This window comes from Urocitellus parryii, chromosome 4, assembly GCF_045843805.1.
Source record: "Urocitellus parryii isolate mUroPar1 chromosome 4, mUroPar1.hap1, whole genome shotgun sequence".
NCBI classification, from domain to species: Eukaryota; Metazoa; Chordata; class Mammalia; order Rodentia; family Sciuridae; genus Urocitellus; species Urocitellus parryii.
The window spans coordinates 139,260,829-139,285,806 of NC_135534.1; the positions used below are offsets into that span (position 1 = coordinate 139,260,829).

At 36.4% G+C, this 24,978-nt stretch overlaps 1 protein-coding gene across 1 annotated transcript in view; it reads right to left on the reverse strand.

Annotated features, from left to right (window-relative positions):
• Positions 1-554: 554 nt before the first annotated feature.
• The window catches only part of Tmc1 (transmembrane channel like 1), a 114,471-nt gene continuing 90,047 nt past the window's right edge, over positions 555-24,978 (reverse strand). Inside the window, exons 15-20 of the mRNA XM_077797332.1 lie at positions 18,409-18,476; positions 13,299-13,538; positions 9,572-9,697; positions 6,135-6,213; positions 5,978-6,029; positions 555-577 (exon numbers count right to left, since the gene is read on the reverse strand). Of these exons, the coding sequence (XP_077653458.1) occupies positions 555-577; positions 5,978-6,029; positions 6,135-6,213; positions 9,572-9,697; positions 13,299-13,538; positions 18,409-18,476 (588 nt within the window). The remainder of the gene's footprint in view (positions 578-5,977; positions 6,030-6,134; positions 6,214-9,571; positions 9,698-13,298; positions 13,539-18,408; positions 18,477-24,978) is intronic.

Sequence of the window (24,978 nt, forward strand, 5' to 3'; positions counted from 1 at the left end):
TTATTATATTATAGTAGCATTTTTGTGCCAATAACAGAAGTTTTTGTTTCAGAATGCAACTGCTGTAAGTTAAATTGATTCAATTTAATTAACAAGCATTTAGTCAGTGCCTACCTGTGCACAGCACTATACCAGGCATATAAAAGCGTTAGAAGGATACAACCCCTGCTCATAGCTTGCAATCTACATAGGAAAGATGATTCCTACAGACAAGAAATAATAAATAACCTACCAATTATATCCAGTAACACACATTACTGTATCACACCCATTTTTAAGCTCAATTTGTTTGGAAAACTGTGAGGGAAACTGAGCTGGAGAAAAAGCGGCAGTTCAGGGGAAAAACAAAAGCATAATTTGGAAGACGGTGGAAATCCTTCTTGCCCAGGGAGGATTGACCATGCCTTAACCTATAAGCAAGAGCTTGATAATCCATCAGAATAGAACAGGGAATCACCACTGCCCTGTGCTTGTTCTTTGGGCCTTCATGCAGCACATTGTTCTTAAGCAGTAAGGTGTGGAGTAGTTCTGGGCCCCCAGGATAGCTCTGGAAATTACTGGCCACCAGCAGCTGCAGCTGTTTTAAAGAGAGAGAATGAGATAAATGTACAAGTTAAGCAAAAATTTTGCTTTCAATGTCCTTAATGGTTCTGAATGAGGCAACCTGAAATCTGTATCTTCAAAATGTGTTTCACTTTGCTATAATACTTAGCATTTTTATATCCAAAATAGTTATATATTTCTTATTTTACAAAGCCTTGACAGGTTCTAAAGACAGGAGAAGGAACATTTACTTTGGGGGGTAATATTTATTAATTACTGCTTACATAATGAATATTGAAATCTATGCCTTTCAAATTTTTCAGATAAAAGGGTTTCACATTATCCATGAACATTTAGAAGTATTCAGTGAACAGTTGTGCAGATTATTGGAAAATATCAGATAAATACATGCTATAGCATCTTACCATGATTTTAAACAATGAAAGTAACAATAAGCTTTAACTAAAATCAGATCTTATATGTCCCAATTTTCCACTCACCATTTTAAAAGCTAGGTTGATAAAGTTAAATTATACAAAAGCCCTGTTCATGTTTCTCCCTGGTCATCTTCTGCAAAGACTTAGATAGTGCTAATCAATTTCCACCAAGGTATACTCTATCCCAACAGGTAAGCACTATGGATTGTGCAGAATCAGGATGGAGAGAAGATCACTGTTCCTCTTGGTGGAGGGATATGAAAGAAGTTCGCCTGGGGTGTGGAGGTAAATGCCTTGGATTTAACTTTTGCCTCTCCAAAACAAGATATTTAAGATTTTTTTCCCCCAGGGTGAGAATATGTAAAAACCTACAAGGAAGGAGAGAACTGAAACAATTCAGAAATTTTAGAAACTAACAAGCAGATAAATGAATAATATGTGATTTATCAGTTCAAAACATCCTGAAATCCTAAGCCAGCAGAGGGAACCGATGAAAAGCAACATCAATTTCAGTCAAGTCTCCAAGGGACATAGGAATTTGCAGCTATGGTAATTCTGGAAGCGAAGAATCAATACAAAGAAAAGACTTTAGCTGTCTGAGAAGCAGTTGGGAATCCCTGTCTACTGCTCCACTTGGCACAAATGGGTAACTAACTGCCCCCTTCTTTATCCTGAATGAAAACTGGGAGAAAGAATAAAACAGACTGGGCTAGAAGACTACAAAGAGTAACACAGTAGAGACAGGGAACTATGTAAGCACTCTTCCATTCTCAGGTGCTATGATTTTGCTAGGCAGATCTTTACTCTCCAGGCAGAAGTTTGGAAATGACTTTTCTGTCCCAGAGAGGAAAAACTTAAAGACACTGGCAGCAGTTCATCAAAGAGCCCATATACTGCCCTGCAGTGAAGACCTGTCCTCAAACCCCACCCACAAGCTTAGAGAGTGCAAACCCTGCTTAGCATCCTGAGTGTCAAGGACCACAGACCATCCAAGAAAAAGCTCTAAAGGAGACCAAGAAAAGACAAATCAACTTAGAGAAAACAAAGACCATGAAAGGCAAAGAAACTTTACAATTTTTGATATTCTCATGAAGAGAAAACAAGGCAATGATGCCATTAAACAAGAAAAAGACGCTGCTTAAAACAATTACAGATCAAAAACAACTTGCAGAAATTAAAGTTATGATAGCAAAAGTGAAGAAGCAATGAAATACTGAAAATTAAAGTTAAGGAAATATTCAGGAGTAAAGCAAAGAGATGAAGAGAGGATAAGAAAGAAAAGTAAGAGAATGGAAAAACTGGTCCAAAAGGCCCAATGTCCAAATGATACAAATTCCAAAAAGAGAGAACACAGAAAATGAATGGAAAAAAAAATCAACAAACAACTCCAGAAAATTCTATGTAACTAAAGAGTCTGAGTACTTACTGATAAGTACACAAGGAATAAAAATGTATCCATGTAAGATATACCATTATGACATTCAAAACACTGGAGTTGAAAAGAGTTTATGACTTTCCACATAGGTAAAGCAGACTATCAAAAATACAAGTCACTCAAGAAAGATTAAGATTCAAAATGGCTTTAGACATCCCAATAGTAATTCTGAGATCTAGAAGGCAATCGAAAGGTCTGAAGGAATATTATTCTAAAGGAAAAATATTTTTAATCTAATGATATGGGTATTTTCTGTACCCAAACTATCAATCAAATGGGAGGGTAAAAGACAGTTTCAGACATGCAAGGTCTCAGAAAAACTGCTTCTCACACTCCCTTACTTTCCCAACACATGTGAACAAACCAAAATAAGGGGAATTGGGGGGAAAACAGAAGCAAGGATGTTCAAACAAGATAGAGGACTAGAGTTCCTTCCAGGTGGACAATAAAGGGAAATCTCAGGGTGACAGCTATACAGCAGATAGAAAGAGGAACCACTTGAGATTTGAGAAATTCAGAAGATTCTGGAAGAGATTTCTTCAAAGAAATGAAATGGACAAAAAACCTAATGTCTAATATGTCTGAATATATTTAGAGCATAATATCATAAATAAAAGATTTAGAGATTGAATCGCTGATAAATACATAGAAAAATAATAAAGTGTTTAAAAAGAGATAATTGTGAATCCTGACAAAATTAATAAACATGCACAAATAGCCAGAGTTTATTACATAACTTAGCCAAGGAACATGTACATATTCGTATGAAAGTACATTGTCCCAACCAAAATAATAATATAACTAAATGGACATAATATATAGAGAGGTTAAGTGTGAAAGAAGCCAAATCCTTATCTCTATCATAGTTAATAGTTTTAATTGATAATAAAACTAAGAAATCAAAAAATCACAACGTGCAATTTGGAGACAAATACCTAAAGAACCAACCAAGAGTTGAAAGTGTTTGTATTTGAGTACTGGGTGTGGGGAGCAGGGAAGAGGACACAACAGTCTAAGAGAGTGAGAAGAGATGCTATTTTTCATAATAAACTTTGTAGAACTATGTAGCTCTAAACTATGTGCACATACAGAACTGATAAAAAAAATAAAATGTTTTATAAAAAGACTAGTCTAATAGTTGTAAGTCACTCTAATCATTCAATTCAGTATCTAAGGATTGACCTTATTCTTCTGCTTGCTGGATAGAAAAATAATTTTATTTCTAAAAAGATCAACATAAAATAAGACAATAAAATTATGTATTGAAAGTAGGTTGTTTGAGGCCACCTGTCATCCTCTTCCCTTTTCTTAAGCAGATGTATCCTCTCCAATGCATTCCATGTGCTTCAGTGAAAATGACCAAGCCCCATTCCAAGGGCAGGTCCTGACGGGCTTCAGCAACTCTCTATGCATCTGAGAATTCTTAGGCCCTTTCTATAAAATGGCCTAGTATTTGCGCAAAACCTATACATCTACCCAGTATATGCATCTAACCAATACTTCTAGATTATTCACAGTGTCTAATTCAATGTAAAAGCTGTGGGAATAGTTGTAATACTATCTTGTTTAGGGAATGATGACAGGAAATAATGACCTGTCTTGTACATAATATTGCGTTCAGAGTTGGACACACAGGACCCATTTGGGGTCAAGCTTAAAGGAGGAGACACTGGGAAATTTCTGGGAAAGAAGTTCCTTTTCTCTTCCAAGGGAGCTACTTGGAAATCCCATTCTCAGTTCCTTTGAAAACTGCAGTCCAAGGACAGGACCTTGAAAGTGACTACATCCATTCTTGCTGTCATGGAGGTCAGCTAATGTGAAAGAAGCCTAGTGTTAGGAGATTCACAGAGAAATGGGCTCAATCCTAATCACATTCCAAATGTAGGATTAAAAGTAGCCTGAAGCCATACATTCCTCTCCCCTGCTCATTTGTGTGGACTAAAATGGCTCTTTTCTAAATGCAACTAATCGACTTGAGTTTCTTTGAATTATTTAAATGGGGGAAAAGTTCTAATAATACAGAATTTTAAAATTAGAAATGAAGGAAAAGTTGGAAAAGACTTTCACTACATTTATTAGGTGTCCCCCTTCCCATGAGAGACTCATGGTACATCACAAATATTTGCAAATAGGAATCTGCTTTATTCCAACATAGTCAATCCTCAGTATCTGCAGCGGATTAGTTCCAGACACTCCCCACATATACAAAAATGGAAGGATGCTCAAACCCTTTGTATGTAGTATTTGCATATAACCTACATACACCCTGCCTATACATTTAAATCATCAGGTTACTTAGTATATCTAATGCCAAGTAAATGCTATGGGAATAATTGTAATGCTGTATTGTTTAGGGAACTCACAAGGAAAAAGTCTGTATATGTTCAATACAGACATAATTTTTTCCCAAGTAGTTTCAACAGACAATTGGTTGAATCTGGAGATGTGGAAGCCTCTCTGTGTTTTTAAAATTAAGGAAGGCTTTAAAAGAACATTTAAAGGATTATAAGAGCTATCTGGATATCAATGATGGTTAGCTCAAAGTAGGATCTTTTGGAGATTTTCCCAAAGTGTCTTTCTATATATAAAAATAGTTAAAATGAACACTAGATATATTTACTATTTATATATAACTAGAGGGTTGTTTTCATCATATGTCACTCATAGTGAAAAACCAGCCTCTACCTCAGAGCAAAGCCTGTCCAAGAAAGGGACATGACCTTTGTCCTTGGAAAGACCCACAGAGCACTCTTAGGCACATTCCCACCCTGCTAAGTTGTTTATCTACAAATAATAGGAGAGATCTGCTGCCCCAGGTGTCCCTGACTCAGTCAGGCTAGGTGGAGATCCATAGCAACCCCCTAGTAGCCACCAATCAGCATGAGACAGGGAAATACCTGGGATGCCAGATGACCCTCCCAGTAGTTTATGGTGCTTGATAACATATTGGGAAACCATGTAGTTCAGCACGTACACCCCTCTTGGCTCAAACCAATCAGTTCAAACCAATACCCCTTTTGTTCTGACCAATCACCCCTACCCAACTTGTTCCCACCAGTGAATGTGCTAATCATATTTTAGAGTTGTTATTTGATTTTCCCGCGGTGTGTGATGATGATTTGCTATGATGTATGTAAAGTCCCTGCCCTCTCCAAAAATGTATAAAAATGCTGCAAACCCTGGGCTCCGGACCTCTCAGCGTCACCAGTTGCTGTGTGTGCACGCGGAGGACCGAGCTAGCTCGCAATAAACACCTCTTTGCTGCTTACATCGATCTTGGGTCTCTGGTGGTCTTTGGGGGTCCTGAATTCGAGCATAACAGTAGGTCACTTTTTATTTTATCACTACTGCAAAATTTACATTCCTGATTTTTTCCCACTATTGAAAAACAAATCAAATCCTGGGATGTGATGGATGAGAACAGCTAGAGATGGAAGGTGAGGATGTGGAACAACTGGCTCAGGGCAATATGCCATTCACCATTGAATGCCTCTTTGGGAGTAAAAACAAAATGTAAGACTGTCAGTTAAGACAAAATCGCCAGCATGAACCCATCTCCAACCTGCACGGGCAGCTGCCATCTTCTTGTTCCGCATTTTGTTTTCCAAAGCTTGCTGCACAATACAAAAAAAGGAGAGAAGAAAATGACATTTCCTGGTGTTTCTTACTCCTTGATATGAATGAAGACAATATTTTTAATGAAATAAATTGTATCTTACCAGTTTCATCTTCTTTTTTAGTTCCAGATTTGCTGCCTTCTGGCCCTTGGCAGTGGCATTGAGATAATAGATGGTCAAACTAAATTATGAGAAAACAAGAAAATTGATGGCCTTTTTAGTTCCTCAAGATCCTTCTTCAATTTTTATTAACTAAATCATAGAATGTCAGCGCTGGAGTGAACATGAAGATATTTGCTACTAGAAATCTTTTATTTTGTGGATAAAAATTGAAGTCCAGAGAGGTAAAGATATGCACTCAGATTTACACAGTGACTAAGCTGAAGCTGGAAATTTGGGCCCAAAAGCTCCTAATCCACCAGCCAGAACCCTATTCACTATTCCACACTGCCTAATATTAGCCTTTTACTGGAAATGTATTAAAATCAGTTTACATTAAAATTAAAAACAGTTTAAATTGATAGTAATGATGTCTAAAAAAATAGAAAATCTACTGAAGCTTAGGGAATATGTCAAATAAAAAGGAAAATGACATTCTGCCTTAAATTCCCTCCTTTGGCCTTTACAACTAAGAAAGAATATCACCCTCAGAGGCATAGTTAATTAACGTGGATTTTTTTTTTCCACAGAACGAATTATTTGCATTTCTTTCTCCCTCAAAAAGAAAACATTTTATAAAGGACTGATTCTGGATTTCAAATGACATTTACATTTCTAGAAAGAGCAAATTTCAGCCCAACAATTCTGCAAAAATAAATATGCTCATCTTCTCTTAAAACAAAATGAACAAACAACAAAGAAAAAAATGCAGTTAAAAAAAAGCTGATATTGCTCTTTGTTGCAAAGAACTGGATATTGAACACATTTCCTCTGCTCATGAACATGCCAGATAATATCCTTTATGAGCCATCTGGTGCTAGCAGCACAATTATTGATATAGTTTAGTTGGGGTTTGTTTATTTCTTGTATGATTAACTGGAATTTGACTGAAATTACACACATGAAAGCATCTGAGACAATATCTGGCATGAAATAGGTGCTCAATAAATTGTGTGCATGTGTGTGTGTGTGTGTGTGTGTGTGTGTGTGTGCGTGTGTGTGTGTGTGTGTGAGAGAGAGAGAGAGAGAGAGAGAGAGAGAGAGATTTAAAGGGTGAACTTGAAAATCTCACATATCATTTCCAATTCAGAATTATCTATTTATCCATCATTTTTTTTCCTGCCTCTGAATGCACATTAAATGAGTATTCCTAACAAATCACTTCCTGTGCTCCAAGGGAATGGCACTGCCCAGAGAAAAGCAACCTGAACTCTGCTCAGATACCCAAACACCATCCAAGTGGATTTAATATGGTCCACTGGGGAAATTTAAAAAGACTGTAACATTCTCTAATTAAAGGTAATAAAAAGCCAAGACAATTGCACAAGGCTTATAAAATAAGAGACCTCAGGACCTGAAAAAATAAAATCAGTAATAAACTGAAATTTGGGGTTTAAATCAAAACCTCAGAGCTAAAATCAGTGTTTCTGAACATCTTTTTGACTCTCACACATGGGCAGTTTTCATCTGGGCTGTCTGTATCAAGGGTGGGTAAACTAAGGCCTCCAGATCAAATCTGGCTCCCAGACTGTTTTCTATGGCAATGAACTAACTAAAGAATGTTTTTTACATCTTAAGTATTTATACAAGTATTTCTATAAGGTCCTCAATTTTGCCTTGTTCAAAATAGCTGCTATTTGGCCCTTTAAAAGACACATGTGCTGCATCTAAACCATGCCTACTAAAGAGTGCTTCCCCACCTTCTGACAGTTCCAGGGATCCCATGCTCTCCTTGGTGGAATGAATGAGTGGAGGGATTAAAAAGTAGGAGTGAGAAGACATGAGCTTTAAGTTTACTTACTAGTCACTTGATTTGGGGATCTTCCAAATATGGAAATATTTAGAAATATATCTGATAATATGGTGAATGAAACCAATGTCTTAAGTTATTGTGGAAATTCAATGAGTCATCTATGGTTAGTGTCTAGAACAGCAGCAGCATTAATTATCTTTCCATCTCTTAAGACAGTTTTATTAGATCTTCAGATATTGCATTCAAATGATGTTGTTCCTTTGCTTAAAAACAAATCTGTCTCTCAATAAATTAAGAACACTGTAACAAAACCTAACTTTTCTGGTGTGTGTGTTGTACAAGATTTTATTTATATCACTAAAGGACCTTGACTATCAAAGGCCACAGGATACTTTTTAATGTGCTCTCAGAAGCCACTATATTATGAAAATGTAGAGAAAGAAAATCACTCCAAGGGCCATCTGGTGAAAGATGCTGCATTCAGCAGGTAATTTTCTAACAAATCTGTGCCAGAGATTTACTATCACATTCTTAATACCACCTCATGATCAAGGTTCTGTAATATATAAGAGTAATCTGCTTTACTGTTTAATTATCCTTATGGGTTATTAGCTTTCCCTCATAGAAGGCATCATCATGTAGAGGCATGAGTACAGGATTTACTGTAAAAGGGTCTAGTACCATGTTGATCTTTCTCATTTATTGCTGGGTCAGTTTAACTTACACACTGAAGGTGACCCCTGCCGTCACAACCTACCCAGGATGGTGATAACAGGTTCAGCATCCCAGCTTATTTATTTCACATCAGTGTTGAGTGTTCTGCCTCAGATATCTCATTTCACCTTTATCTAAAAAAAAACCCTCAAAAAATCCAATCCAGGTGTCCTGGAGATGGGGAACGCTTGACCTCCTTGGCTGAAAGCACAGGCAGTTCCAGACTTTCCATATTTTTACTTGGATTATGTAAGTTTATCTGCTGTGGCCAAGAGTCAGCAGTCAATAAAAGCTAGATGGAAATGAGAGTCTCCTACCAAGTTCCCTTTTGGAAATCACTTCTGACTTTAAAGGGGTAGAGGAAAAAGATGTTTCTAAGACCTTTCTCTGATTGTGCTATTATGGACACAGTTTTTAACAGCCCTCTAATAACAAGGACAGAGCGATTTTTAAGACCCCTTGAGCCATTAGCCCTAAAATACAGCCTGCAGGGCCCTCAAGGGGAATATCGACTTAGAGGCTCATCATTTCTGTATATTCACAACCATCTGCTTTATGGAACAAGAGGCGGGGGCTGTGTTGCAGGGGGAAGCTCAATGTGCTGATTAGATTTAGCATTTAGCATTTATGTTTCCCTTGCTTTAGCTGTTTACTGATAATTATTTTGGTTACTTGGGAACAAATCTTATAATCCTGGGGAGGCAAAGACAGATGCAGATGGCTGTGAATTACATCCAACAGGATCAGAATATGGCTCATGAATTTCAGCTTCCACCAACATGTTTTCAGAGCTGAATTTGGTTAGGTTAGCGCCAACCCTTGGGAAAGGGAAGAAGCTGAAAATGGCCGAAACTGAAAAGGAGTCAGGAAACAAATTACAAAGGCTCTTTCTCTGAGAAGGGGAAGCACATACCCCATCACTAGAACAACAGCAATGACCAGTCCAGGGTTGGAAAGCTGTCTCAAAATCTTTGCCATCCAGCTTGGGAAATCATTCTCCAGGGTCTCACCAATGACTTCGAACATCCTGTTTTTGCCACTAGGAGGAAAGAAAGAAAGACGTTTGTGTGAAACAATTGGAGCAATTATGGTTACAGCAAGAAAACTAGAAATATTTCTCAAATATCACCTAGATTTCAGGTTAGGAATCCGATGTTTAGCTCTAGCTCACAAATACTTCAACCTCATCTTGCCAACATGTTAAAAAAGTTACAAGAAATGTTATCCCAACACACATAGACACATACACACACACACACACACACACACACACACACACACACAGAGAAAGTTACAGCAGTTAGGAAATTAGCCACAACATGGAAAGAAAAAAATTTAACACTGACAGATTTTGATTGAAATATATTTTGTATGCAGCTCCTCAGTCTGCTCTTCTGCTTGCTGTTCTTGCTAAAGAAGACTCTCTTTGAGCTGAGTGCAGAGAGCACTTAATTTTTAATTAGCTTTGAAAATGAGCACAAGTAATAGTTTAGTGGAATAAAACCACAAATAATCCAATATCTCTTTCCATGCAGTAGCTTCCACCTCATTTACCACCAGACCGACCACCTTCATCAGAGATGCTAACAGGTAACCCTACTGAAAGTGGATCCCTTTTCTTCTCAGGGTTTCCTTTGCTGGACAGGCCCTCAAGAATACCAGCTAAGACATATGTAGTTGACAGGAAAATCAGCTGCTATCAACTAGCACAATGAAATCAGGGAGTTTAAACAATATAGAATATTTAAAAGTGCAATAGAATATTAATAATGTCAGGTTAGTTTTTTCTATATATTCATATTGATCCTATAATAAAAACATTCACTCTTCAAAAGATATTTGTTGTATTTCAACAAATTGTATGGATCCTCAGATTAAAGGCTGGTGTAACATTCAATATGTTTTGTCTTCCTTTTGTTTTCTACTCTAAACATTTTCAACTACTCAATATACACAACCCCCAGTCCCAAATCAGATATTATTTTCTCTGAATTCAACAAATATTGTCATTCAACAAAGTGACTCCAAGTATTTTGTCATTTGTTTTTTTTTTTTTTTTTGCTTCACATATCATAGATAAGTCACATAAAGTCTAATTGCAAATGAGTGAGACATAATAGCAGTGTCACAGCATAATGTTACAGTTAAAGGTCTACATAAACCTGTACATACACTAGTAGGACTTCAGTTATCTTAAGAATTTTTCATAAAAGGAAAACATGAATATAAAATGCCAAAATGTTGAGTCATTATTTCAGGTCTTTGGGTTATGGAACTTGTTTGTTTCAATGTTAAAATGTTTCTACAATTTCCAGGTTCTCTAGGATAATTATATGTCATTACTTTTACAGTAAGATTGAAATACATTTAAAAAATTGCCAAAACATAAGTGAGGAGGCCTGTGATAACCTAAAGAATGACAAATTGTTCAGAATTATTGACACAGCTGTGTGGGGGAAGTGTTGGAAAACAAGATGGAACAATTTGAGGAATTGTCTTGAACATCAAAGCAATCATTTCTAAGCGGGCCAACAACTTAAGGGAAATCTACTCACTATATTGAAACAATTTTCTACAAAAATCACCTTCTGTGGCTAGGTCTTACAGAATATGCCAGAATATCTCATCAAATTGCTTTGAGGAATGGAAAGAGGAAGATAGCCCTGAAAACTCATCTGTACCGGACAGCAGCTGTTTATCAGGGTAACGACTACATTAACCTGCCTCACAGTCATGTCTGCCACCTTGTTGCCCACCCAGGAGCTAGATGGGCTCAAGCAGCTTTCACTGAGCAGGGGAGGCAGACACTCCCAACTCAGAGTTCCTGAGGACAGCAAGCCTTGAGGAGCACAATAAACCTGTCAAACTGGTGGAGCAAAGAAGCAAAGTAAACTTTTTTTTTTTTCTCCAAAAGAAGGAAACCAACAGGCAAATAAGCTAAGCAATATAGACATACCCTTTTTCCAGTCCTCTTATGGAAATATTTAATTTTTCTTGACCTCAACATAGTGATATTTACCAAGCAATTTACCTAAATGTGCTAATCAAGAAAGTCTTGGTCAAAGTCAGATACCCTGCTCCACTGTAAATTCCACACACCCACACTCCTCAACCCCCAGCCCTGCACCCTGGCAAAAATCAGAGTAACTCAGTGTGTGACATAAGGAAAGCTAGAGAGATCAAAGCTAGAGAGATCAAAGCTTACAGGCTAACATTTTGCAATTGCGCTCTGACTCAACGGTATTTTAAATCTGCGTAACCAGCAGCTTTGTTTACATCCTCGGTTTTCTTTATGAAACACTAAGGTCCTTTGTTATATGTTTTATTGAGAAAGATCAACTGCCAATTAAAAGCACGTAGCCTTAAAATTTACCCTGATATTAAGTTGTGCAGGTAATTTGCGATTAACTGAAGACTCTGAATATCTTCTTGAACTTTGCACTCTGAGATTTATTAAGATAAATGTCTCCTTTAAGACTGTAATTTCATATATAGTCTCCAGATGTCACTCTCTGCATTATTTATTTCAGCCCACTTGGAAGCATACACACACACACACACACACACACACACACACACACACAGAGAGAGAGAGAGAGAGAGAGAGAGAGAGAGAATGGGGCTTGTGGACATCAGTTTCCTGAGTTTAACAGAACACCCACCCACTAGTTTTGATATATCCTTTGGCTTAACATTTTCTTTCTTTTCCAGTAAAGCAATAACTCAGTGTATTATCAGAGTGAAAAATGTCTCATTGTACAAAATCTATGGATGATGAGCATTTTGACTTTAACAAAATAATGTGGGTCTGACAGCATGGAGGGAAATTAAAGTGGCCCTTACAGCATTGTGCTTGTCATTCATGTGTTTTTATATTCTCATTTCCTTCCCTTCAAATGCATGCTGGTCAGTAACTCCACATGTAGAAATTCTTGGAGGGACCTGTGGTAGATTCATTTCTAAGGACACTTAAAGAATAAAGTCCTATCCTCTAGATCCCAGGAACTTTGGTTTCCAATATGTGTCAGAACAATAACTTGGCTCTAGAGGACTGTAGAAAGTACAGCTTCAACTTGGATCAAAGAACCTTCTTGACTCTTGACTGATGACTTACTAAACCTTTTTGCTTACATGTTGAATTCCGAATGATAAATTGTGTGACCCTCATTGTAACAGTCACTATTGTTGTTCACTGATTCCACCTCTTATGTAACATGTGGGCAACCTCCATGCCCCATCCTGGTGTGGGTTGATCCACATGAGAAGAAGCAATGGTGGACTATGTCTGGATATGGTGGTCAAGCATCAGCAAATCTCACATTCAGACTAATCAAACCTTTTGTTAGCTATCCCCTAATATGGAAACAGTTCAGGTACATAGTTTATAATTTACCCAGTCAGAGCCTACAGTAACAAAAATAATTTCCCCTTTTATGATTCCTGAATGAGAAAATAAATAGATTTGCCTAAGTCTTTCCAGGTCCCATAATGATGGTGAATATCTAAAGGATATCATTTCTACCAACACAAAATGCCATTGCTTGGGGAAAAAAAAAAACTAATTTATAAAATGTGTGATCATTCCCCTTTCTACCCTTAGAAGAATACTCTGTCCAAGTCAAATTTGAAAGACCAGAGACCTGAAGGGACCACAATCAAAAGATGGTGGGAGAGATACGATCATGTACAGGACCGGCATGGTGGACAGGAAGAGGATGAGCAAAAGCATGCCCAGGTAGAAATTATTTGATCTGGAAGCTTTGAAAACCCTGGCTTCAGGAACATTGCAGCACATCACGGCCCAGCACTGGAAGTACATAGATGTGTGGAGTCGAAGGATATTGATGCCCGGAAGGCTGGGAGCGAAGAAGGAACCCATCCTAGAAAGAAAACAGAGCACTGCTTAATTTGGAGTCTCCACTCCATAATGAAGTCATACAGCACCTGCTTCTTTTACATTATGCCTCTTTTTATAGGCAAACAATGTACTATCATATTCATCCACACAAAATCTTCTTATAATAAATCAGACTCATCTATTTCCATCTTCTACACACAGTTTGCCACTTCCCCCATCATTGTAGGTATTGTATATACAATTCTTTCATAGAAATTATGCTATAAACTGCCTATATCTGTTATCATTAGTAAATGTAAACTATAAGAGTAAAACATGTATTACAATTCTTTTATTTCTTCTAATTTTAAATAAACTTGATTTCCCCTAATATTCATATCATTAATATATACAAAATATAACTTTTTACAATTGTCCCCTAAAATAACTTATGATATTCAGATAAATTGTAGATTTGTAATTAACTACTTTTACATGCACCAGTAATTAACTTTTGCTTAGTGAAAGTGATAAAAATTAAAATGATTATTTTTCCTTTTTCTGATACCATTTTATCTTTCTAGCTGCTCTGGTGTTTTAGAGTTGATAAGAAGATGTATTTATATTAAATATTATACTATATTTTCTTGACAATTTATATCTTGATTTATGTGTTTTGGAGATGAAAATTCCACACATCCATTTAAATTTAACTTATCTGCTTACTTTCTTACTGCAGTTTGTTCTAGAAATCCATTGCTTTGTGCATCTGACTTTTAAAAAGTATGATAAAATACCATTTTAAAAAATAAACTAGTGAAAGTGAGGTTACTTTTACTTGACAGCTTAGTTGATTGTTTCAACAAAACTATCTCAATTTTCTTTGATGAGAATAAAGTAATATGAATAACAATTTATTAGACCAAAATTAAAAGAAGATACATGTGTACTTGTTTTATACATGTAAGTGGAGCCCTATTTTTTAAACTGTACCAACTATAATAAAGTCTTCAGCATTTCTGGTTAGGTTTAACATTTTATACTCCCTGAATGTGTGGAGTAGTTGTTTAACCAATCTAATATAAATCTGGTATATTATAGACATTTTTCAATTAAGTGAAAAAAATAGTTTCTGCTATAATTGAACATATGTCAACCCAAAGTTAACTCCTTCCTTGAAAAGTGGCTTCTTGCCACAATCTGGATTATCTTGTTGGTAAGATTCCAGATAACAAATCTCAATGATATTTGTCGTAGCAAATGAACCAAATATGTGGGAAGTTATTTTTTTCACAGATGGATAGAATTTAAAACAACCCAATGTACCTTTGTTATAAAACATCAAGAGAGAAGTTAAAACAAAACAAACAAAAAAAAGATCAAGTTAGTGATAGTCCTAGCGAATGGGTCAGAACTGCAAAGTCCTAGGCTATATCCATACCTGCTGAGAACTGTGATACAATACAGGGTGGAGAATTGTGCTCACCTCATTCTGAAAGTCAGATTTGATCATGTGGCTTGTGCTGAACAACAAAATAAGAATAGAAATGAGATGCTCCCTGCCAAGTGAAAACTTTAACAGCCCTATATGGGTTTTGTTCTCTTCTTTCCCTGCTACTGTGACTAGCAATGATCCAGATGGATCTTATTCCATCCATCCATATCTCTAAGGTGAAGGAGAGGTGTAAGATCAGAGCTATGCCCCAACATACACTGCATATGTCTTTTTAATAAGATGCTAACATTTGAGGATTGTGTCTCATTGCTGTAAGCCTAATTGAATCTAAAACAAAATTCTGCACAAAATTCAAACCCCAGAGTTTCCTAAAACCACATCTTTGTATCTATGTGCAGTATTTGTCTATATGTATCTATACGTACACACATATACATGTGTATTTACAAACAAATTACAAAATAAGTATTACATAGTCATCATGAGCAAATGACTCAAGAGTCATAACCTAGAAAAACAGGCCCCAGCACGATGATGTCTGAATCTTAATGCTCATCCCATCTTTGTTCATGACTCACTAATCAGCTCAGCTCACTAAGTCCCTTACCCAGACCTGATCCCGTCATCTGTCAGTTAAAAATCATTGTAATATCTTATCCTTATAAAATGCCTTTCTTCCAAGAAGATCAAAGCAAATGAAAGCTTCTTTTATTTAGCTCTCATTATTACTCCAGTGACATGTACATGTCAGGTAAATTATTCACATCTGATCAACTGAGAAAAGGAGGGGAGTGGGGGAGAGATGGGAGGGAGAGTACCCAATGGGACAGTGTTAAAGAAATGTCCAAAACTCATCATCTCTCTCACTGTTGTTCTTTGCCACTGTCTACCTCCTGCCATGATAAAGATATTGTGAGCTTTCATCATTTAAACATCTTTTTGCAAACACTCACAATCTCTATTTTTAAAAAAGTTTACTGATCATCAGCCAAATTATAACAAAATGGATTTTACCTATAACTCTTGACTTTAATAACATCTATTTAAGCAACCTTCACAATTCAGCAACCTCTATAGCAGTAATTGAATGTCACAATCCAATGGAATTGAATACAAACTCCTCACACTTCTTTTATTATTTCTGTTCAAAATGGCTAAACTCAGATGTCACATCCTCAAGGCTCATGAATTAATGGAAGTACAATGTATGGCGACTCTTGCACAGAGTGAGCCTACCAATCTTACGCTGAGCCCTCCACACCTCCCTGCCACACCACATCCCCACTCCTCACTACCCTCCTGAGAGTAGAGAAGAGTTTTTGTGCAAAGTACTGACCTGAAGATGAATAATATAACAAAAGTTACTTTGCTTCTGGAACTCTGAAAGTGAATATTTTTGTATACTCACAAAACACAATCATTTTCTAAAGTCCTTATCAAGCTAATCATAAGCAAGCTTGACCAATGCCCCAGGAGTGAATATTCAGAAAGCAATAGTACAGTGATAATATAGAAATTTTCATAATGGGTCTGCCCATGAAAGAACTGGAAAAATTTTTTACATTTTTCATAATTTCAATACAAACAATAGCAGACAAAATGGTTGCAAAATTGTAAGTAAAATAAATTAGGGCAGCAATTACAATAGCTTTTCTGGTGAGAAAAATGAATTTCTAGGCCAATTTGTTATCTAAACTCTGAAAAAATACAACAGGCATGTGGCATATGTTGTTTTTTTTTTTTTAAGAGAGAGTGAGAGAGGAGAGAGAGAGAGTTTTTAATATTTATTTCTTAGTTCTTGGCGGACACAACATCTTTGTTGGTATGTGGTGCTGAGGATCCAACCCGGGCCGCACGCATGCCAGACGAGCGCTCTACCGCCTGAGCCACATTCCCAGCCCCATGTGGCATATGTTTGCACCAATGGCACCCACTAGGCCAAAGGGATTTATTACTTTGCATGAAAGCCACTGGTGGGAGGCAGTGGTTTCTCATTACACCTATAGCTGAATTTGTCATTTTCTGCCATGACAGCAGATTCCCTTCCAGGAAGGAAAAGATCAGAACCCATCAGAGCTGCTCCTCTTACTGTGTCTGTCAATCAATATTCCATAGGTCCCCTTGACCTTCCTCCCTGCTTGGAGAATAAAGGATGTCTTCCCCTGTTTAATGACTCTCTGGATATGTGAGCCATACTTGCAAAATTTGGAAAGTGAGGGGACAGGAATTGCATTTTTAAAACATATCTGACAACAGAAAAAGTAATCTCTTAATAGTATTTTTTCATATTGATTCACCTAGGGAGGCACAGGAATTTGACAGACACCATGGCAGGACTCTAGAGCCCATGAGGCCAGTCTTTATGTTACTGAAATGAGAGTTCAGTTTCCATCAGCACACGAAGATTTAACAATTTAGGACAGCCACTATGATTGAAGGATTTGAGTAATATATGAAGCTTGTACAAAAAAATGCAACTATCCTGGCACAAGTAATTAGACAATGGTGTGGTTGGGATAACAATATTGTAAATCACAGGATAAAGTAGCTCAATTGCAACTGCTCTTGGGTTTTTAGTTAAGAGTGACAGATTTCCAAGATACCTGGTCCCTAGATGAATTGCATGCTGTGATTCAATTTTTAAATTCAAAAACGGTTTCTGCTATATCAACTTATCATAACCTGTCAGAGTTTATAGTGAAAATGCTTCCATTTTATAAAAGATATGACAATCCATTTCATATCAAAACAATTCCAGGGGTTGGGGTTGTAACTCATTTGGTAGAGTGTTTGCCTAGCATATGAGAGGCACTGGGTTTGATCCTCAGCACCACATTAAAATAAAGGTATTTTGTGTCCAAAAAATATAATAATAATTTTAAAAAGAGAGAGATGATACTCAAAACAATTCCAATGTGTGACTAGCCCTATAAAGCAAGTTTAAAAATGAAGATCATATTTTTAACTTGACCTTACTAAAACATATGTTTCATCTCTATAAACTATTGGGTTCAATAAGATATTATCTTTTAAAAATAGCCCTAAGATGTATTTTAAATATATTTGGCAGTGAAAAGAAAATTAAATCAGTTTCTCAAAAAGGACTTATGTTCATTTATTTCATATTTAACTGGTGGTGATATGATCATTAATGTTTTTCATTATTAGATCCTGGTGTCAGAGGATATAAAAAGATAATCTTCAAATAAATCTACCAAGCAGAATATAGACTCCGATCATTTGATGAAAGAACACTCTGCAAAATAAGAAAATGCCTAGAGAACAAGACTCAAAATATGGAAAAAAAAATAAACTATCACAGTATCCACTTTTCAAGGGCAAACGGTAAATTAGAAGCCAAGGATCACAGTCTCTTCTGACTCCAAGCTACAGTGCTTTCTGCAATCTGACCTTGAAGTTTTTCTATAAGTAATTAGCTGTCTAAAAACTGGCCTACCAGATCATGCCTTGGTTGAAGATCAGAGCCAGGACGTTGCCACTGATGTCAAATTCGGTGTAGGAAGGCTAGAGGAGACACAGGTGTTCATGGGATTAGCATTTCAAATGGTGAAAATCAAACAGAAAGGTTTTGCATAGGCACAACTAAGCTCTCAACTACCTTCCTTCAGTGACAACCACAGAACAATCAGTGGAATACATAAAATAATAGCAAAGTAACCTTTTAACACAGTGAGATTGATTTTAAAAGGCTCTCAGCCTTACAAAAGTATGGCCATATGTGCTCTTATACCCTGCTGGTAGAACTCAAAACTGTAGCAAATTTCTAGAAAAATGGTTTTATCACACACATTAAAAGCTTGAAAAATCTGATTTGCTTGGACCCTATAAGTCTACAATCATTGTAAATTATATTTATACATGAGTGAAAACTATGCTGGAATGTTAAACAAAAACATATACTATTATATGTTCATTACTTTTAATAAATTCTACATGAAACTGCAAATAGAGAAGAAACTGGAAAGTAATTAGTGAAATATTAGTAGTTTATAGGAGGATGATGGACTATGATTTTTATTTTCTTTTTTTCAGTTTCTTGTATCTAACAAATTCTTCAACAAAAATTTGAATTAATTTTACAATTTTTTTAAAAATGCAGAAAAAGAATAAGAAGTTCAAGAATTTACTGAACTCAATGTATGGTCTTTATGTCCTATATAATCCTATCTCTCATCGCAGGGCAGCAGCACCAGGAGGTTCACTGTGTCTAGGAATCACCACCAGGACCAAAGTGGGTACCTCCAGGAGGGCAGCATATCCAAGGACTTCTTGGTGACATATGAGGCATCCCAGCAGGAAAGCTTCTACCACTGCAGTTAGTGCTAATTAAAAACAGCAATGAAACTATCTCCTATTTAATTTGAGATAGAGAATTAGGAAACTAATTGGTAGCAAGAGGGTAGGAGAGCAGTCAATATAAAGTGAGAGGGCCAAAAAGACCTTCAGAGAGGAGCTGTTATAGAGTGAAAGGACTCTAGCAGTGCCCCAGATTCTAAATCTGCAGACGTGCATCAGTCCATACACATCCCTGTGATAACTCCCTCCCTAGCACACACGCACACCCACATGTGCAAGAGCACACAACTTGAGAGAATATCTGTAATTTTTTCCCAAGAACTCAAGAACATACTGACAAAAAGAGAAAACAGATCTCTGACTTGGGACCCCAACAAAACTACCCTCAAATTTCAAGTGCTCCTAAAGCCAAACCTCAATTTCATCTACTTCCCCCAAAGGCAGTAGCATTTTTCCTGTTTAATTGAAAGATGTAAGTTATCTGCCTTGTAACAGATTTAGGAAATAAATAGCCAGTGTGTCATCATAAGAATGGTTAAGTCTCAGGAGGATTGCAAGTTCAAAGCTAGCCTCAGAAAAAGCCAGACGCTAAGCAACTCAGTGAGACCCTGTCTCTAAATAAAATACAAAATGGTGATGTGGCTCAGTGGTCAAGTGGTCCTGAGTTCAATCCCTGGTACAAAAAAAAAAATGGTTAAGTCTCAAAATTAAATGATAATATGATAATAATAGAACAATAAATATTGAATAGGACAAAGATGACCTGGATAATTTCAGCATAAATTCAATCAAGATACATGTGAAGTATTTAACCTAGTTAGCTTGTTTCCTAGAAGCATAATGTCTGCAGGATGCAAATGATTTGGTTGATGGTTTTTGTTCTAAAATTAACAATGAGAAGAAAAGTTTCCCTTCAAAAACAAAATGAACTGCTGCTTAACAGGAGAATCAGTCCTTTTGTGGGAGCACTCTGCTCTGGATCATCTACACTCTTCTAGGGTCCTGTGTGACCACACAACACATTTGAAAAATGCTTAATCAAGTGGCCAGTGCCATCTGTGGCCTCGGAACATTTCTCTGTTTCATCTCAAAATTAAATCTTCAACTTTGTCCTCCTTAGAATGGTGTCATGATACAGCCTGCTTATCTACTGAACATGGGAAAACTCAACTTTTTGAGGGGTTGTTTTTCTTTCCTCTCACAAACACATAAACCTCTTGAAGGTCATTTCAGATGAAATATTTCGTAACAAGTTGGCTAAACTGTATTTAGGACACCCTGGGTATCCCTGGCCTCATATTGTTTGTAGCAGAAACAGCTGGAGGAATAATACCTTGATATCTAAATTGACCTGATAAAGAAAGGATTCCGGGTGGCGCTGTGCTTCAAGTGGTCTTGTGGAACAAGTCTATTACCTGAGTATTAGACTTTGCCCCACTATTTCCTAGCCAAGTGAGCTAGGCCAGTCACTTTAGGCCTTAGTTTCCTTAAAGATAAATTAATAAAATGAACTAGATGGGGGTGTTGGCATGCTGTGGTCCATGAACCTAATCTGGACTGCCGCCTGTTTTTATATATAATTTTTATTATAACACAGCTATATCCATCCATTCATACGTTGTCTGTGCCCACTTTCAATTGAAACAATAGAGTTGATTGGTTGCAACAGAAACCACATAGCTTTCAAAAGCTAAAACACTTCCTTTTTGATTCTTTGCAGAAAGAAAGTTTACCTACCTCAGAACTATGTAATTTCTAAGATCCCTTTCTCATCTAAAATCTGTTATTGATTAAAAATTACAGTTATTAAAAAATTCCTTCTCTGTGAACATATCAGAATTTAAATTTAATACTTTATGTATTTAACACAGAAAACCCAATTCCAGAAATTAAATATACATTAGAAGGCCAAAAACCCCACATATATACATATAAATTCAATGTTTGAAACATGAAATTATATTTTAAAATATTAAAGCAATACTTCAATAAATATAAATTAATTTGAAATATATTCAATGGCCTCTAAAATAGAAAAAAAAAACTTAAAGATAAATGATGCTGAGGATGGTGGAACAAGTTTTCTTGAAACCTGAGATAATAAAATGAGACAAGCATAATGAACTTCCTGATGGCTATTCATCCCTGCCAAGATTGTTGGAGGCACAGAAGAACTCATTTAGATTTAGGAGAAGGTCCATCGTAGTCAAGGGATTAGGAATGATCTCTTTTTATTTTAGACCTTTGTTTTTGGTGGGATACTCAGCCATCTCCCCAGAGGGAAGAGATATATGGTGTTTATTGAACTAAAAATCCTGGGGAGTTCCATAGTCCCCCTGAAAGTTTAGTTATTTGGAGCAGATTGCCAACCTATGGATATTGTGAAATGTAATTCAGGATCTCAGAGAGGATCAATTCTGTCTTTGCAATGACCTACTGACCTTTTCCACACAAATCTCAATTTCCAAAGACAGATCATTCTGCTTGGAGCAGCAGGCTGACCTAGGCTGTGGCTCCAGAGCAGCAGTTCTCAAGTGTGATCTCCAGACCAGAGTCAGCAGCATCACTTGGGAACTTGAAAGAAAAATTAATTCTTGGGCCCTGCCTAGAGATACCCAATCAGAAATGTTATATTTTCCTGGTTCATCAGGGACTCTGATGCATGCTTAAATTTGAGAACCGCTAATATAAGACAAATCCTAGCCTCAGCTACTAGGATGATTCAGACTTAGAGTTCTGCACTTCCACCCTAGTTGAGAGTAGGATCCTGTTAACTGCATGCAGGTGGGTTCTATCCAAGGATTCAAGTGGAACTTCAATAAAAGCCATCCACCTGTCTCTGCTTCTACGTCCTCAGCTCCTCAAGAGATGTCCATTACTTTTTATTAACTCTTTATCTTGCTATCCTCCTCATATCCTCATTCTCAGCCAGGGAACACCAGTTTATTATCTAATTCTATATGCCAACCCATCCTGCTATCTCCATTCTACAGCAAGTAACTTATGTAAGCCTAGGAGCACCTTGAATACAAAAAGCCATAGTATGGTTCATGCTTTTGCAGTGTTCTTGAAATTTCTAGGGTTAAGTATGACAGTGAAAACATGGTGGAGATCTGGTTGATGGTTTTGAAGTTGATCAGACTTGGGTTTAAGGCCTAAACCTACCACTGGCCAGGCTATGTATCTTTGACAAATTATTTAACATTCTCTAAGCCTCAGTTTACTGTAAAGTAGGCATAATAGTACCTAACTCATAGCATTGTTGTTATGTTTCCATACCAAAAATATTTCTGACACATGTAATACTATTTAATATGACTGGGAATCCACTTGGATGGTCTGTCAATCATATGTCTCTTCTGCATGAATAAACTTGAGCCTCTTCATCTGCTCTTGAGAAAAATCTCCTATATTTTCTATTTATATAATTTGAGCAAGAATCCCCTTAAGCATTCAACTGTGAAAAAGGTTGTAAGTTTATTCAACATGCTGTCATCCCATGCCCTGCATTCTATTCTGTTTCTTCTTGAGTATTCTCTATTTACTTTATTGATAAGTTCTGCAGTTGTTATCTGTGAAATTTTAAATTTTATTGAATTGTTAAAAAAAAAACCTGAAGAGTTTACAAGAGGCCTCATCCTGGGCTGAATCAGAGCAGTTGAAATTCCTCCTGAGAACAAATCATTCTACTCCCCAAAAGTCAGCAGACTCTTTAGAAACATTGAGAACTACCATGTGCAGAGAAGCCTTGGGAAAAGTAACTTGCAGTACATAAGCTAATAATCTACTTCATACAAGTATTTTTCCCATCTCAGTTTATCTTCATAGATTTGCTCTGATAATACTTTGGTCATAAGTTTTGACTGGAAAAGTATATGGGGATCATTTTCAACCCCACCTACTCAGATGGAACAAGGATATAATCCAATATACTTAATATAATGTTTTTGTTGAGAAATATACTTTATTGTCCTTACTTATTCTCTGTCTGCATAAACTTATGAACCTCACTTCAATTCAAATAATCAATTTTTTTTTGTTTGTAAAATACAAGCATTATGGATTACTATGTCAAAATTCAGTCCAACTTTAGCATTCTATGGGTCTCTGAATCTAATGGTGAAGTCTGAGAGTTTAATTTTTACAGAGGTTGTTGCAATAAAAGACAGTAGGTTTTTAAAAAGGCCTTTAGGACCAAAAAATTCAACATAAGGAAATGTATAGGAAATATTTTATGTATACCTCCATGATTTATCTATGAAGATATTTATATCAACATAATTAAATGCTATCATAACAATTATTATAACAACAAAACAGACATAGTTCAGCTGACAAATTTAAAAACTGATTAAATATAGTAAGCCCATATGTAGATTATCATACAAAAATTTTAAAAAGTATATTATGGGAGCCTGGGATTGTAGCTCAGTGGTAGAGTGCACACTTAGCATGAGCAAGGCCATGGGTGCCATCTGCAGCACCAAAAAAAGTGGGGAAGATGTAATAAAAGAGTAGTGAATCACATGAGAAAATGATTAATGTTGAGTGCCAAAAGGTAGGTAAACAGATTATCTGTTTCTCTGTATACACACATACATATTACATATATAGGTACATATGTGTGCACATTTTTAAAATCTATAATAATATACTTTAAGATATAGTACTTGTTTATCTACATATAAATAATATTAATGTTACTTGATTGAAATAAATCAAATAATATCATTAGTGTTGAGATTATCTTCTATTTTTATTTTTCTACTTAGTTTTATCACGTTTTTCAAATTTTCTACAATGAGCTCACATTATTTTTGGAATTCAAGAAGACAAAGAAACAAAATTATATTATATATATATATATATATATATATATATATATATATATATATTGTGATTGAAATGGCTATATTTTTCTCTTTATTTCTGAAAGGATTCTTGAGTATCTCCTCTGCCCATCTCAGATTCTCTTTCCCTTCATGACAGGTACTTTATGAACCATACCATCAACTAGCAGACCTAGGAGAACAGCAGAGAAACATTCTCATCAACCTCTTCTTCAAAACATCCCTAGCTCAGACATCCACACTGCTCACACTTTCCAGTTCTGGGGCCATACACTTGTCTCTCTGCTAGGATTGCTTTTCCTCCATCTCTTGAAATTCTAAGCACACTTTGGGACTCCATTTGAATGCTATAATGTCTTTGCATTTCTACTGAAGCACACCTCCTCTTTTCCCCATCTCCTTCCCCCTGCTGGCCCCCATCTCTTTCTGTCTCCCCACTGTCTCCAAAATCCCAGGGCTTAGTATTTACCTTTTTGTGCCCTTTATTGATATTAAAAGCTTGCAATGTGAAAGAGCAATGGAGTATTAGGGACAAGAGAATGAATATCTACCCTCTGTGGACAGCAAGCTCTCAACTCTGCCATTTCTCCCTATGGAGAACATGGATTGAATATTGCCAGGTCTTCCAAAATGTCAAAAAAAGCAAGAAGTACAAAGTCTTTAAATATTAGCATGTAAAAAGGCAAAAACAACAGGAACACTGAGCAGATCAAACAAAAACCAATATCTGCTATTTGAATCTAGCCTGCAGTCCCAAGTTCACAACATCTCTGTAGGCTACATCTCTACACCTCCATGTTCTCTCATCACCTAGCACAGAAGTTGCCCATAGGTTTGCTCCTGGTAGGCAGTAAACAGAG